At 53.5% G+C, this 14,807-nt stretch overlaps 1 protein-coding gene across 5 annotated transcripts; it reads left to right on the top strand.

The window, feature by feature from the left end:
* The first annotated feature begins 349 nt into the window (after nucleotides 1-349).
* b3gnt2l (UDP-GlcNAc:betaGal beta-1,3-N-acetylglucosaminyltransferase 2, like) lies at nucleotides 350-14,341 on the top strand. Of its 5 annotated transcripts, none has more exons than XM_015340784.2 (2): nucleotides 350-367; nucleotides 10,456-14,341. In XM_015340784.2, exon 2 carries the CDS (start codon nucleotides 10,960-10,962, stop codon nucleotides 12,280-12,282), a length of 1,323 nt encoding a protein of 440 aa, XP_015196270.1. In that variant the 5' UTR covers nucleotides 350-367; nucleotides 10,456-10,959; the 3' UTR covers nucleotides 12,283-14,341. The 5 variants fall into 5 exon arrangements, with proteins under 5 accessions (XP_015196270.1, XP_069042561.1, XP_015196268.1 ...); XM_069186460.1 differs by lacking the exon at nucleotides 350-367 and adding an exon at nucleotides 3,778-3,860; XM_015340782.2 differs by lacking the exon at nucleotides 350-367 and adding an exon at nucleotides 4,739-5,088.
* The last annotated feature ends 466 nt before the right edge of the window (nucleotides 14,342-14,807 follow it).

The following is a 14,807-nucleotide window of genomic DNA, read 5'->3' as shown; positions in this document are numbered from 1 at the left end:
GTTGTCGAAGGTTTTAATGGGTCGGTTGTTTTTTTCCTTCGTCGTTGGTTTTGTGCCTCAAGACAAGAAAGGAAGGCGCCTGTGACGTAATTCCAAAAGCGCAGGATTAAAACTTAATCCGTAAGCAAATTTGAGAAACGTCTTGTTAATCATTATCCTTCTGTTATTCTGTACCAGAGAGCCACCTTGTCTGCGAGATCCGGGACAGAAACTCCGGACCAGCCAGGCGTGACACTTATCCGTAGTTTCGATTTTGATTAGCTACGCGTCTTATTCCAAATATGATGAAATTAAGGGAAATGCAAATTATTCTCAAACTCGGTGGACTGTGATCGGCCAGAACCGCAGGGGCATCCCGTCCGCTCAGGTGAGTCTCCTGACAGGTACGGGGGACAACGCAAGACTGAGGCGGCATTTCACAGCGGAGCAGAAGGGCGGACGTGTACGCAAGACCGGCTGCTGAACGCGCCACAGAGCGCAATCCGCACGGGACCTTTATTATTGCTGCAGCGCCTTACAGCTCTCGCCTGCTCGACAACAAGGGCACGAGGTGAAGTCAGTCACGAGTGCCGGGGGGGAGGGGACACGGCAGTTCCGCTGTCTGTCCTCCACTGGCAGGCCTGAATTCTGCACCCGGGCTGTAGCTTCACGTGACACAGGGCGTAGTGTAGTACCTTCCAGGCGGTGGTATCTGACGGCAGAACCCGGGAGCTCCGCAGAGACTAGCATGAGCTTGCACTTCACCAGTCCAATAATAATAATTATAATAATTCACTCTTATATAGCGCCTTTCAAAGTGGCTTCTCAAAACACTTGACATGGAAAAGCAGATAAAATGAAAGAATGCAGTAAAAGCAGAAGAAAAGGTTTGTTCTATAGTATTCCATCTTTCTGAGATGGAAAAATGATGTTTTTAGAAAATGTTGCACATGTGGGTCAAACGTTAAGCCTGGATCAACTGTCACCCCCCCGTTCCTAAAGACTGAAATTCAAGTCCAGCGCCAAGCTCAGATCGGGTTACTGCATTAGCTTCACTAGGTTGATGGGAGTGTAACTCCAACTTTGCCACAGTTTCAATTAAAGGAGATTTTGAGTCATGCAGCTTTCCAGGCCCGAGATGCAATGGCAGAGTGCAGAGACAGCCACAGCCACCTGGCACTGAGGTTTTGTAAGGATGTAGAATTGAGTGTCTTCAGAAGAGAAATCATCATTCAGAACATGTGATCTTACTAGCTGACCAAGTGGCCAGCTATTGTAAATGCATTTACGATAATAATGTAACTCATACGACCACCATTGTGGGTTGTGAGAGCCGGCTTACCCACACTGTGACGTCACCGCCCTTCCCTGTGAATAGCAGGGACCGCAGCCGCTGGGCTGAGGGGAGATTTCCCTTTGGCTCAAGTGGCTTTGTCCCTGTTGAGTGACGCCGGAGGCCTGGGTTCGAGTCCCCGAAGGTGGGGGGCCGACCTGATGCGGTAGCCGCGAGGGCACCCACGTGAACCCCAAAACATTACAATAATAATAGGTGGCCAGTATCCAGCCCTGAAGAACATCAGACTCAATGAACCCAACTTCAGGACTGGCCCCTCCAGGAGAGAGAAAGTGTTGGCTTTAAGAGCAAAGTCAGAAACTCGGGAGTCTCAAGATGAGAAAGCGAGATGTCGAAAAGCAGCACTGAGGTCTCGGAGAGTGAGGATAGACTTTGAGCCGGACTCAGAAGCCATAAGAATATCGTCAGTGACTTTGACCAGGGCAGTCTCAGTGCTGTGATTGTCTGAAACCAGATTGCAGAGGTTCAAAGAGATTATGTGCAATGAGGTGGCTATTTACTTGAATAGCAACAGCACATTCTGGCAAGAAAAGATAGGTTGGATGAAGGATGAAAACATTTCAGATTTTCCAGGGCCATGTTTGTTTTTTTTGGCACAGGAGTGAGAGCAGCTATTTATAAAGGCCCATTGGTACTACTCCAGACTGATGCATTATGCTGAAGGCAACAGGGCAGAGGGCAGAGGAACGGGCCTGAAATAAAACCGTGGGAATGGGATCTAATACACAAGCACTGGAGTTCATACGCGGTACCGATCTACTGTGGCATGCCAGGTGAAGAGGAGGCACACTGGGCCTGCAGGGAGGAGATGTAGCAGTAACATGGGCTGTGGAGAGAATCTCTCTTAAAAACTTTAAGATAGTGTCGCGACAGCGGGAAGAAGCAGGTAATGTGTGGGACAGCTTGGATTAAGCTGCCTACCGAGGTGGGAGGACAGGTATCTAGGATTGTTCAGGTGGTTCACGATGATGCGGCAGTAGAAGTGGACGAGGTAGGAGATTCTCTCGCGTCCTTCAGTATTCCAGTATTCAGTCAGGTGTTCACTGTGTGCAGCTGGTCCGAGTACCACAGAGTCAGTGAAGGAGATGGTCGGGGTTTTAAGAGGCGCTCGGGTGTCAGGAGTAGTTAACAGAGAGCTGTTACACACTTGCCTTCCAGGGTATCAGACAAAGGTGGGGGAGAGGGGGGGCAGAGCAGAATCAGCAAACAGCAATCACAGTCGGGTCAATGGATCACCAGGTGTGGGTGAGGCACGTGAAACAGGTACAGCAGTTGTAAACCAAAGAGAGCAGTTAGGTGATCAGCTCAGCTCAAGATAAGTGGGAAACAAAGGAGCCTTTTGCAGCTACTATGTCCAAGGTTCCAGGTAATAACTCAGATAAGGAACAAGTAAGAGGTTTATTCCATGCTGAAAAAAAGAAGAAAGAGAACACAACGTTTCGGCCGTGGAGCCTTCTTCACACCTGAAGACAGCTGAAACGTTGCGTTCTCTTTCTTCTTTTTTTCAGCATGGAATAAACCTTTACTTGTTCCTTTGCAGCCTACGCATGCTGACGCAGCTCCCCACCTGAATAACTCAGATAAGCACTGCAGCTACTGGCAGGAAGCCTGGCTACTGTTCCTGAGTTTGTAATAATGTGGCACCATGATATAGACCAGAGGAACAAGTAAGGGCTTATTCCGTGAGGACGGCTCCACAGCTGAGGCCCTGTGTTCAGTTCTTCTCTTCTCGGCCTGGAACGAACCTCGACGTGCTCCTCTGCCGCCTGCGCCCGCTGACGCAGCGCCCCGCTGGACCCGCGCGATGTGGAGGACCGTTACGGGGGGGGAGTCTGAAACTTGTTGAGCTGTGCGACTCTCCCGTCTGCTCGTCGGGAAGCGTCAGTTGGTTCCCGCAGGATCATGAGGTGTCCCGGGATTTGTTTCCCGCCACCCTCAAGCAGGGCAGAACCCCCGTTTGTTGGTCAGCTCGGCTCGGCTGCCCCCCCCACGCACCAGCACGAGACACGAGACCGCGGACCATGGGGTACACCCCCCCATGAGCCCCCCCACAGCGGCAGCAGAGCAGCCCTCCCTGAGCCCCGGGCTGGCCACCAGGGGCCCTGTTGCACGTCAGGCTGAGGACTCCTCCAGAGACGAGCCCACCCGCTCCCAGCAGCCCCCGGCCTACGGAAGAGGGGGGGACATGGCGGCTCAGACTGGGAATCAGCGATGCCCGGGGGCGCGCAAGCGAGGGCTAAGGTTGCCCCCCCTCCCGGCAGGAGGCAGGCGGCTCTGCCGACACCAGAGGCTGCAAGACGATCTCGCGGCTCGGGGTCCCCCGACACCCCGCCCCCCGGGAGCCGCCGGGTAGCAACGCAGCCGGCGTCGCTAGGAGAGCCACCTCAACAAAAGGCAAGACGGCCGTTCCTCCCGGGCGCAGAGGCGGCATCAATAATTCACCCGCGGAGCAGGCCAGCTGTCTTCCAGCACCGCTGAGCGGAGTCGGGCTGCCCTGTCGAGCCAGGACCCCTGACACAGCCCCGGGGTGAGTGAGGCGGTGCGCGCCCTGCTGGGACAACAGTACTTCGTGTGACCATGGCTGGAGTCGTTTTCGTCGTGACACGCGCTGGGGGGCTGTACACTGAGCCCTACTCCCCGGCGAGCCTGTGCAGGGTAGAGCAGGGGGGGAACGGGCAGAGGTGAGCAGTTCAGGTGGGGACCCCCGTCGGGGTGCGTCAACAAGTCAGAGGTTTATTCCAGGCTGAAAAAAGGAAGGAAGAAAGACACAACGTTTCGGCCGTGGTGACTTCTCGGGTGGCAAATCCAACTGGTCCAGTGGAGCCCGAGTACCCCTGCCAGCGCGGTGCTCGGGGTGTGAGGCTCTGCAGACTCTTGTGGGGGGGGTGAAGGGGCTACTGGAACAGCTGAATGAGGAGGGGGTGGCGGCAGCAGCACGGCAGGGCTCCTGGATTCCCAGCTCCATGGAGGCCGCCGGTGGGGTGTCAGAGTCCTGTCTGCTCCCGGACCGTAGGAGAGCAGCTCGCTGGTCTCGGTGATGCCGGCTACCTGCAGCTGCTGCCGCCGGGTCGGCGTCAGGATCTCCCTGCAGGAGGAGAGCCGCGGTCCTGTGAGAGCGATATCGGGGCTCTGCGGGGCGCCTGCTCTCCCGGACCCGCGCGGGCACCTGCGCAGCCGGCGTGCGCCCGTATCCCGGCCCTCGGGCCTCCTCTTCCCTGACCCGCAGCCGGGGATTTGGTTTCGGACCCAACAATGCGCACGGTATCTGAAGCGTGCCGCCCCCTCCCAGCCGCACACACTCTGTCGGCTCTGTTCACAGCCCGGCACGGCTCTCGCCTCGTGTGCCGCCGCCATCTCTCCTCTGACGCCAGGAGAGGAGACGGGCGCCGCGGCCCAGCCCGCTCTCCAGGTGTCGCCTTGCTCCGGGGGGGAGGCCCGGTCTCCTGGCTCTGCCCCCTCGCGCAGGGTGGGCGACCAAGGAAAACCCCTTCCTCTCGGGCAAAACAGCTGAGTGGGACAGGACGCGGCGTACCACCCCCCACCCCCCCCGAGCTATTCTTAACGAAATTATTTTAACTTGGTTTCCGGAACACAAAACAAAATAAGAGAGAGAGAACAGAGAGAGAGAGAGAGGGAGAGAAAGGGGGCGGGTGGAAAGAACGGGGAAGAGAGACGATAAACAGAAAGGGAGAGGGAGACGGAGCGTGACAGAGTCTGCCCGGAGAGCCGGAGTCTCCAAGCGCCTCGCCGGCACTGTGAGTAACGCGCCCGATTTCGCCTGGAGAAGCGTGAGACAGGCGAACTGAGCCAAGCCGACAGGTCTCTGGGAGCCTCCCGGGGGCTTCTGCGCGAACCGCGAGTTGCGCCCCTTTCCCAGGGCGGGGGCCGCTGTACAGAGCAGTGCGGCAAGCGGCTCGGCTCGCTCGGGAGCTCTAAGCCCGGCTGAAGCGCCAGAGCCATGTAGATACAGTACGTACATATACAGTAGTTGTTTTCTGCCCTCAGGTTTAGCGCTGTATTTCTGTTTGTCTTGTTGTACCACGGAGCACACAGAGGTTTTCGGGGCTGCGCCTGGGGATAGTGCCGGTGTACTGTACGGACGCGGTGCCGGTGAGCTGTACGGACAAACTGCCGGTATATTGTACGGACACGGTGCCGATACGTTGTACAGACCATGAGACTGTAAACTGTTAAGAGACGGTGCAGGTGTATTGTACGGACACCGATCCGGTATACTGTATAGAGACGGTGTGATCAACTCTACTACTGTTGATCACACAGTGGCCCCACTTCACGCCTGACAAGAGTAACCTGATGAGGAGCTGTCCGGTCACGGGTAGGGGTCGACATGTCCGAGCACACACGCCAGGCCACGCCGCGTGCCAGGCTGTCCAGTCGCACACGGAAGTGAAATCTGCGCACGTCGCGGTTTTTTTTTTCCTGCCAGAGGAAGAATGGCTCGTGATGGTGCTGATCCCTCGTGCCGATCCAAGTCGAGGCGCATGTCCGTGTGATTGAAGGGGGGGGGCTGAAGTATTCGCACAAAAGCAGGGGGAACAGCCCCAGACATGGCTGGAGTCTTACAGGTGGCTGTTGTTGATCTGTGAAACAGCCCGGGATTTGCACGGGGTTTGGGGCGGAGCGGTGGCTCTGTGGTTCAGGATCTGTGCCTGTGGCTGGAAGGTTGCCGGTTCAAATCCTGCAGCCGGCAGAGGAATCCTACTCCGTTGGGCCCCTGAGTGAGGCCCTTAACCCCAGCTGCTCCAGGGGTGCTGTACAATGGCTGACCCTGCGCTCTGACCCCCAGCTTCTCTCCCTGTCTGTGTGTCTCATGGGGGCTGCGAAAAGATACATTCCTAATGCAGGAAAGTGTATAGGGGTGATAAAGTGACGCATGCGCTTCCAATGTCTCGGTGCAGTGGTTTTGTAGTTGATTGTGCTCGTGCCCATTTCCTCACACTTTCGGTAGACATCAGACCTGGTTTACTGGTCAGTGCGCATGGGCGCTGCTGTGGCGGTCGGGGAGGGTCTTGTGCACGCACTTTGCAGAAGTGCGTCCGTGTGTGCGCCGTGTTTGTCCGCAGGCCCAGCTGATCGCAAGAGTTTCTCAGCGAGAGCACCTCTGTGGCCTGCGTGTGCGTCGGACTGGCGAGCGCTGAACGTGAGAGTAAGTCATCACCGCCCCAGGAACTCCCCACAAACAGTTGCTATGCTTGCCAGTTTTGTTTTGTCCTTTCCAAAACAAAACCGAATTCTTCAGAAATCACAGAAGGTTTCTTCCTTCTACGTGTGCATGGTCTGCATTCTACGGAGGCTCTTATTTCAAGCCGTTGCGAACACCGGTTATCAGCACTTGAAGGAGGCATCCCGTGTCTTCACGACCCTGCACGTGGCGTGGCTGTCTTCAGAGCAGGAAAGCGGAACCCGGAGTCAGATACCAGCTGAGAGGAAGTTGTGAGGACCGACGTGTGTCCCTGCGGTGCTGCCCAGCGCGGTGAGCGATCAAGGGGAGGCCCTCACCAGCACATAGGGGTACACGCGTGACCGTGTCGGGGGCTCTTCCCGAGCCGCGGGGTGGCCGTGCGGGGGCCGGTCTCAGGGGGCTGTGGCTGGACCTCTGGCTGGACCCGGGCTCCTTTCAGGCAAAGACACACCGTTCCTCTTCTCCTACGGTTAACAGGAGAGAAAGCCCTGTAGGCGTGCAGGTACAGGCTGGCCCACGACACCCCAGGCCTCAGTGCACAATGGGCTGAGCAGGTGGCGAAAGAACAGGCTGCCGAGATAAAAGAAAAAGAGGCGCCCTCCTCCCCTCCGCAGGGACTCAGCCTCTCCCTGTGTCTGTGCGGCCCACGCAGGCTGGCGAACCGGTGTGTCTCGGGCTGGGCTCTCTCCGTGCAGGGCGGGCTTGGCAGTGACGTCAGGAGCTGACCAACCCGTTCGGGAATGTGCCACGTGTGCGTTGTGTTGAAGGCCTCATTGTGTGTGCGTTTGGGGGGGGTACCTGTACCTGTGTGGCACGGGGCTCATGGCTGGGAGCTCAGGAACAGAAGACAGAAGTCGGAATTCCAATTTAGGTGGATATACTATCACAAAAAGGAGAATGATCGACAATTTGGAATTGAAAAAAAACACCTTTTGTTTGCAGAGAATGAGCTAAACTTGCATTAAATGAGACTTGCGGTCTTGGCTTTCTAAAAATAACTCGGAGGCAGAACAGCCTTTATTCTTACTTCTGCAGGAAATATGATGCTACAGTATCTGACTACCTTTTTTTGATTCCCCTGAAATCACTTGATACAGGTTTGTCGAGATGTTTGTGACCAGCTATAATTGTGAACCACGAGGCTCCACCTGTCTCCTTACTGGCTGAGCTGGCTTGTTTAAACTGCAGGAACAATAGGTTCTCCACAGACGTTCTCTTGTGCAAACAAACCACAAGCTGGTCTGCAAGCCTCACTCACTGGAGCACCGGAGTCAATGGTGCAAAAGAGAGCTTCCTTGCAACGTTGCCATCGCTCGACCTGACTGGCACGATTATCAAAAGCAACCTCTGTATCCGTTTACACAGCCAGAGATTTTACTACAGCAATCTGTGCGCACTGCTCACGGATACAAGAGCACGCCCTGCCACACTCCCGGGATGCGACTAGGGCCTCCCTCCCCAGTGGCCTAGAGGAACGTTTGCTGAGCCGAAAGGACAACGGAACCCAATCCCCTGGAGTCTTCAACAGAGAACAGTATCAGGCCGATGTACAGGTGTTCGGGATCCCGAATGCTTACTGGAAAAGCAAAACCCTCAGAATTACTTCGGGACCTCTAGCGATACAAGGACCCAGGGGACACGTACACATGCCGATCTCGTTTATTTAGGAGTGAAAAGAACAAAAAAAAGAAGTGCTTTACGTCGAGAGCTGGGTAGGAGGGTTTGGAAGAAGCAACGTCCAGGTGAGAACACTCACGATGCCGAAATCAAGAAACGCCTGCACCTGTTGAAACGTGCCACGGGGCGAGGACAGTGATGGCGACGGCGGTAGGCAAAGAGAATCGGGGACAGGCTGTCAGTTTCCCTCCCTGCCCAGCTGGCAGACGAGGCCGGGAGCAGTGTGTGTGTCGCTCGTCAGACCCGGATGAGTCACTCGAGTTCTCAGAAGCAAAAGTGCAACAAAAGGCTTCAGTCATTTCATGTGGCTGTTGTAGCTCTGCACTTCCGCTCAAGCAGCTCTTGAGGAAGAGCGTGTTTGCGTGTCTGTGGTCAGTGTGGAGGCCGAGCACTGCTGAGGTGTGTCGTGTTTGTGAGTGGGCCTTGGTTAGCAGAAGGATTATCATTACTGTATATCCACTTTCCTACCTTGAACCTACTGTACAGGTGGTAAAGACTGGAACGAAACAGTCTGTGCACAGCGGTGCAATTCGGAGCATACTTTAAATGTAGGATCAGAACTCATTATTGTGTAGCTAGCTACATGGTGCTGTGCAGCGTTTCTGTTCTGGCCTGGGCGTGTGGTTTACTCTGTGCTCACTGTGTTTCTGTGCTGGGCCCATTTTGATTGTCTGTCTCCCTCACTCCCACTCGTTGGCTCTCAAAACAATAGGAACAATAGGAACAGGCTATTGTTCCTGTCCCATGCTCACTGCACAGGTTTACTGCACAGAGTACGCTGCCTGTTTGTTTTCCTGGGCAGGACTCTCTTCATTGTCTACTTCTGTTTGAGGTGTGTTCAATGTTTGTGTGTTGATCTGGTCTGTGTACCAGAGTCAGAATTGTGTGCATGTGTACTAGATTCTGCAATGTATGAGCTTGCTAGAGTCTGCACAATGTGCCTATATGCTACATGCTACATTCTGCATTGTTATACATTGTGTCTGTGTACTCAAGTTTGTACCGTGTGTTTCTGTGCTTGAGTCTGTACTGTGTGTTTTTGTGCTTGAGTCTGTACTGTGTGTCCGTGTGCTTGAGTCTGCAGTGTGTGTCTGTGTGCTTGAGTTTGTACATTGTGGTTATGTGCTTGAGTGTGCACCTTGTGTCTGTGTGCTTGAGTCTATGCCTTGTGTCTGTACTGTGTGTTTCTGTGCTTGAGTGTGCACCTTGTGTCTGTGTGCTTGAGTCTATGCCTTGTGTCTGTACTGTGTGTTTCTGTGCTTGAGTCTGTACCTTGTGTCAGAGTGCTTGTGTTTGTACCCTGTGTCTGTGTGCTTTTGTCTGTACCCTGTGTCTGTGTGCTTGAGTCTGTACTTTGCTGGAGTCTGCACCATTGCCTGTGTGCTAGTCTTTTACATGTGTGTTTGTTAGAGTCAGGATTGTATATGTTACAAGTGTGCTCTGTGTGTATATATTTGACAATGTCTACACAGTACGTGTATTCATAAATCTGCTGCATGTTGGGTTTGGAGTCTGCACTACATGTACTTTTACTAGTGTCCATACTGTGTGTGAATGTGTAGTGTTAGTGTCAGCACTGTGGTTATGTGTCAGTGTCACATTGTAGTATGTATAGTAATTGATTGAAGGCCTGCAGAAGCTCAGATAATGTCTGTTACATTTGCCTACTTCTGCTCTTTCGGATATTATCTTCCTGATGCAGTGCAGCCAATGCCTTTCATCATCATTTTCTTAAAATAACACTGTGGCACTAGGGCATGACTATGATAGGTTATGATCCAGTTATTGTGATAAGAACCCTGTGCACATGCTAGACCAGGGCTACAATTATCAAGAGATTCAAATAAGGAGGTGGTGGGAGAGAAACTCTTTAACGTCTACAAGATTCACAGCCCTGAATGCAGCACAGCACTAAAAAGCTGTATTTATACCCCCTGCTCTGTACAGGAAACAGACTAGCCCATTTCCTCTACATCAAGGTCTACGTCCGTGCCAGCTTATCTCGGAAAGGGAATTATTTCCAGTCAAAGCTTCGGAGAAAGCCTTCTGCTTGCTTCCTTTTAGTTCAAACAGGCAGCAGAGCGATGTGTCAGGGCCAAGAGACTGCATAAGCCATTATGCGTTCAGTGACCTTTGCTTGTTTGCATAACTTTGACTACTTTTACCCCCCACCCTTCCCCGAATCTGGTGGGTGTTGATTGCGGGCTGCGTCACTGAGCTGCAGTCTCGGTGTGTTTTTCAGGTGCAACCGCGGAGGAGGCAGAGGAGAGCGAGGTGTGTGGGGCTCTGCTGCCTCTGGGACGGACGAGGAACGAGGACCTGCAGCCTCTCGCCTGCCTGCACGTGTCTCCAGCCAGCGCTGACTCTGCGGAGGCGTAGCTTTCATCAGAGGAGGTAGTCTTGTTCTTCTGGGGTGGACACAATCTGCCTCTGACCAGCTGCTTGTGCGTTTTCTGAGCACCTTGCACAGGAGGACACAAATACACCGCCCGCTCCTCTGGACGTCTGCTGCCTCCGAGTAGATGAGGGGTTAAAGGAAGAAAAGGAGAATCAAATCCTTCAAATCACGAAGATATCTCATCGTCATCTTCTGCTCTCCTCTTCTCACCTCTCTCTCTGACCTCCATCTTCTCCAACACTCACCTTCTCTCCTCTCTCTAACACATTCCTCTTGTCTCCTCTCTCTCGTCCTCTCTCTCCTGCATCTCTCTCCTCTCTCATCCTCCTGCCCCCGGCTCCAGCAGACATGAAGAGAAACAGGTACCTCATCGCCATCATCCTCTGCAGCTTCTCCCTCATCCTCTTCTACTCCACCCTCACTCTCAACGAAAGGGTCAGAGGCGGGGATCAGGGAGGCTCACCAAATCCTACGCCCAATTCTACCCACTGGCTCCCAGCAAGGAATGAGACCAAGGGAGCCTGGAAAAACAGCCCCTCTCCAGGGCCCCTAGATCCGAATGGCAAAACCAAGACCTCCCCGTCCACGGCAAGGCCGCAGGTGCAGCAGGTCTCCATCTCAGAGCAGTTCAGGCAGGCCATCCCGCAAAGCAGTGCTTGGTGGAACAGGAAGCAGCACGAGAGCTTCCAGCTGCTCGCTGCTCAGCAGCTGGATAAAAGCACCCAGAGCCAGGCCGCCTGTCGGCTCACCAGCAACGCCCTCCGAGCTCAGATCCAGGATTTTGACTCCTACCCCGCCCTGTACCGCGACTTCCTGCAGGCAGAGGGGTGCCGAGACTACGCCCTCCTGATTGAGCAGCCTGGGAAGTGCCGATCCAGGTTCGGGGGGGAGGGGGAAGAAGAGATATTCCTCCTCCTCGCCATCAAGTCCGTGCCCGAGAATTTTGTTCGGCGGCAGGCCGTGCGCGAGAGCTGGGGAGTGGAGATGGAGTACGACGGACTGCGGGTGCGGACCGTCTTCCTCCTGGGGACCACCTCTGGCGAGGACGACCCCGACTTAACGCACCTACTGTCCCACGAGGCCCAGCGTCACGGGGACCTCCTGCAGTGGGAGTTCAGAGACTCCTTCTTCAACCTGACGCTGAAGGACAACCTGTTCCTGCAATGGGTGGACCGCCGCTGCCCCCGCACCCATTTCATCTTCAAGGGCGACGACGACGTCTTCCTCAACACCCCGGAGCTGCTCCGCTACCTCCGCTCGCTGCAGCCCGACCAGGCTGGCCGGCTGTACATGGGCCATGTGGTCACCCAGGCCAGCCCCTTCCGCAGCGCCAAGAGCAAGTATTACGTCCCGCAGACGTTCTACGAGGGCGCCTACCCCCCCTACGCCGGCGGGGGCGGGTTCCTGTTTTCAGGCTCCCTGGTGCGCCCCCTCCTCAGGCTCTCCCTCTACATCCCCTTCTTCCCCATCGACGACGTCTACACGGGGATGTGCTTCCAGGCGCTGGGGGTCGCTCCGGTTCTCCACAATGGCTTCCAGACCTTCGACATCCGGGAGCAGGACCGAGAGAACGCGTGCGTGCACAAAAGCCTGCTGCTGGTGCACCAGCGCAGCCCGCAACAGATGCTCCGACTGCGGAGGGCGCTGGAGGATCCGGGGCTCCGGTGCTGACCGAACTGCCGCACGGTGGCCAGAAGAAGCACTATACCTCTGTTCCTCGATGCCGGCGGAGCGCCGGGCACAATCCACCCGGCCGACAATGATGTCACACCAAGGATCTTAGCACTTTAACATGTATAGACTCTACTTGGTCCTGCAAGGTTTATTTTTTTCATCACTTCCGTAGTAGTACAGCGCATTCCCAAATGGTTGACGGAACCCAGCTGGGCCCAGTCTGCGGTTCCTCTCTCGAGCGGCTCCGCTAGCGACGGCGACGGGTCGAGCTCTGGGATCCGGGCGGCGCGGGCTCGGCCCTGGGTCGTGTCACCTCGCTCAGGGGAAGGGCTGGGTCAGTCGGTGGGGCTCGAGTCCTGCGGGGCGAGAGACACTCCTGCCCTCCGGTCGGCACCGAGCCTGTGTAGCCGGGGCTGCGGCACCAGTGATGCACCTGTGGGGGAGCGGAGCAACAGCAATTCTAAAATAAACAAGTGCCTTATCTGTGGAAACTTGTGCATTAGAGAGTAAATATAAGTTATTTTTTATTTTATTTAAAATAAGCCATAACCTGCCTGTGGAGGTGGAGTCATGGTTAAAGAGCTGTGGTCCTCTTGTCCAGATCTCACACGCCCTGTTTGTGAATATTGCTGAAGGGTCCCTGTTAGCTGACTAGAGTAGCTAATGATAGTGCGGACACGCTTATTGAAACACCGACATGCTGAATGCCTGACATACAAACTAACAATAAACCAAGAAAAAAAACCTTTGTACAGAAACTTCTCAGTGCTGGTTGTGGGGATGGATAATAGTGTTGCACAGGCTGATGAAGCCGACAGATAGATGACTGTGCAGACCATTCCTGTGTAGCACTAAAATACATCCCCTGGACCTCCTTCCTCCTCTGCTCCAGTTCCTCGTTCAGTACTCTACCGCTCTGCAGGTGCTGAGGAATTATGAGAAAGCACCATATCAAGACCACTGCCCTGTACTGCTGAAAACTTTTTGAAACAAATGATTATTTATTATTTCCTGTCCTGTGAAAACTGACCCCAAACCTCGTCAACAAAGAAAGATTGCCATTGTTGGAACTAAAGACTTTCTTCTCTCAGGCTTTTAATTGCTCAGGTCATTGGGTTAAATCCATGCTGGACTCAAGTCTGTGCCGCATGGATTTAGTGCAGGAATAAATTGCTTTTTCAACCTAGATGGCATTTTGCTGTAAATTTCCCCAGTCTTTTGGTTCCTCTCGTGTCTGTTGTTGAGAACACCAGAAAGGCCACTTACAGGAGCTGGTCCGCTCAGACACCCATCTCTCTGCTCCTGCTGCACAGCCGCTCATCAATCTCGGAATCTCGGAGGAACATCAGCTTGGACAGCATGGCCGGGCGGAATGTTGCAGACACCCGCTTCTCTCAGTGTAAAGGTTAGGTTAGGTGCCTTGTAATCGATACCGTTTACAATGAGGGTGGAAAGCTCCAGTCCTACAGTACCAGATTGCTGAGGGTTATAGAGCCGGCTTTCAATTAGCACCTGATTAAGACCTGTAAAACAGCTGTTTGATTACCCAAGTAATTAGTTCAATTAAGTGATTAAGGCCAGAGATGGAATGAAAAGCAGAAACAAATAGAGTGCCTTGTCCTGATCCAAACACTTCTTAGCTTTTATTAAAGGAGCTCACAGTTACTTAATTGAACTAAGGAGCTGCATAGGACATAATTTTCTTTACATCCAGACACTCAAGTGTTAGATTTGGTACTGTTTAGTTTTAAGAAGTTGAAACGGCACAAGAGCACGGATTAGTCAATTAATATAAATTAGTCAACATGTCTAGTTAATCGATGTGTGTCTGAGCGGCAGGAAGTGCCTTGTCTGGGTGGCTGAGAAACCCAGACTCCCTGGGGTTCCTCCTCTTCCTCGGGAGGAAGTAACCTCTCGTTCTGAATTTCGGGTGTGAGCCTTGACCTTTCCAGTCTGTTTCCGTGTGCGAGTGTCTGTATAGCTGGGACTGTATCTGCTGTTCATCATTACTTTGAACACTTAATTAAAGGGGAACTGACAATGGATTTCAAGCTTTCATTCCTGTCGCCATTATTTTTTCTGAGCTCAAATAATAGCATTTTCTCCATGGCTGCTGCTTTTTAAGATGTGGAGCGTCAGTTTTCACGGGGGGGTTGAACAAAGGAGAACCACACCAGGTCCAGAGGTGCAGAACCAGGCGCTGGGCCTTTCACCAGCCAAGTCACTTAAAGAGCAGGAAACTGAGCTGCAGCACTTTCATTTCAAGTGACCTAAACTGACCTTTTCAACCACTCACATTTATGGATTTCTGTAGTACAGTGCTAACAATTTATTGTTTAGATTGTAAAGCTAGCACCGGTTATTTTTTAACCAGACCGCAGGCTGTAGTCCTTTCTTAGCAGAAAGCTTCAAAAAAGATCTCTCTGAAAAACTAATTCACACACAATGAACTGCACCAGTTGAAATAGTACACATCACCAGACAGGCACCGGAGCTTAGGGAAATAACTCCTTATACTTATT

Source organism: Lepisosteus oculatus, chromosome 3 (genome assembly GCF_040954835.1).
Source record: "Lepisosteus oculatus isolate fLepOcu1 chromosome 3, fLepOcu1.hap2, whole genome shotgun sequence".
NCBI classification, from domain to species: Eukaryota; Metazoa; Chordata; class Actinopteri; order Semionotiformes; family Lepisosteidae; genus Lepisosteus; species Lepisosteus oculatus.
This window is presented reverse-complemented; position numbering and strand designations above follow the sequence as displayed.

What these genes read in the sequence shown, in the direction of transcription:
- b3gnt2l (XM_015340784.2), top strand. Translation starts at nt 10,960, where the DNA reads ATGAAGAGAAACAGGTACCTCATCGCCATCATCCTCTGCAGCTTCTCC.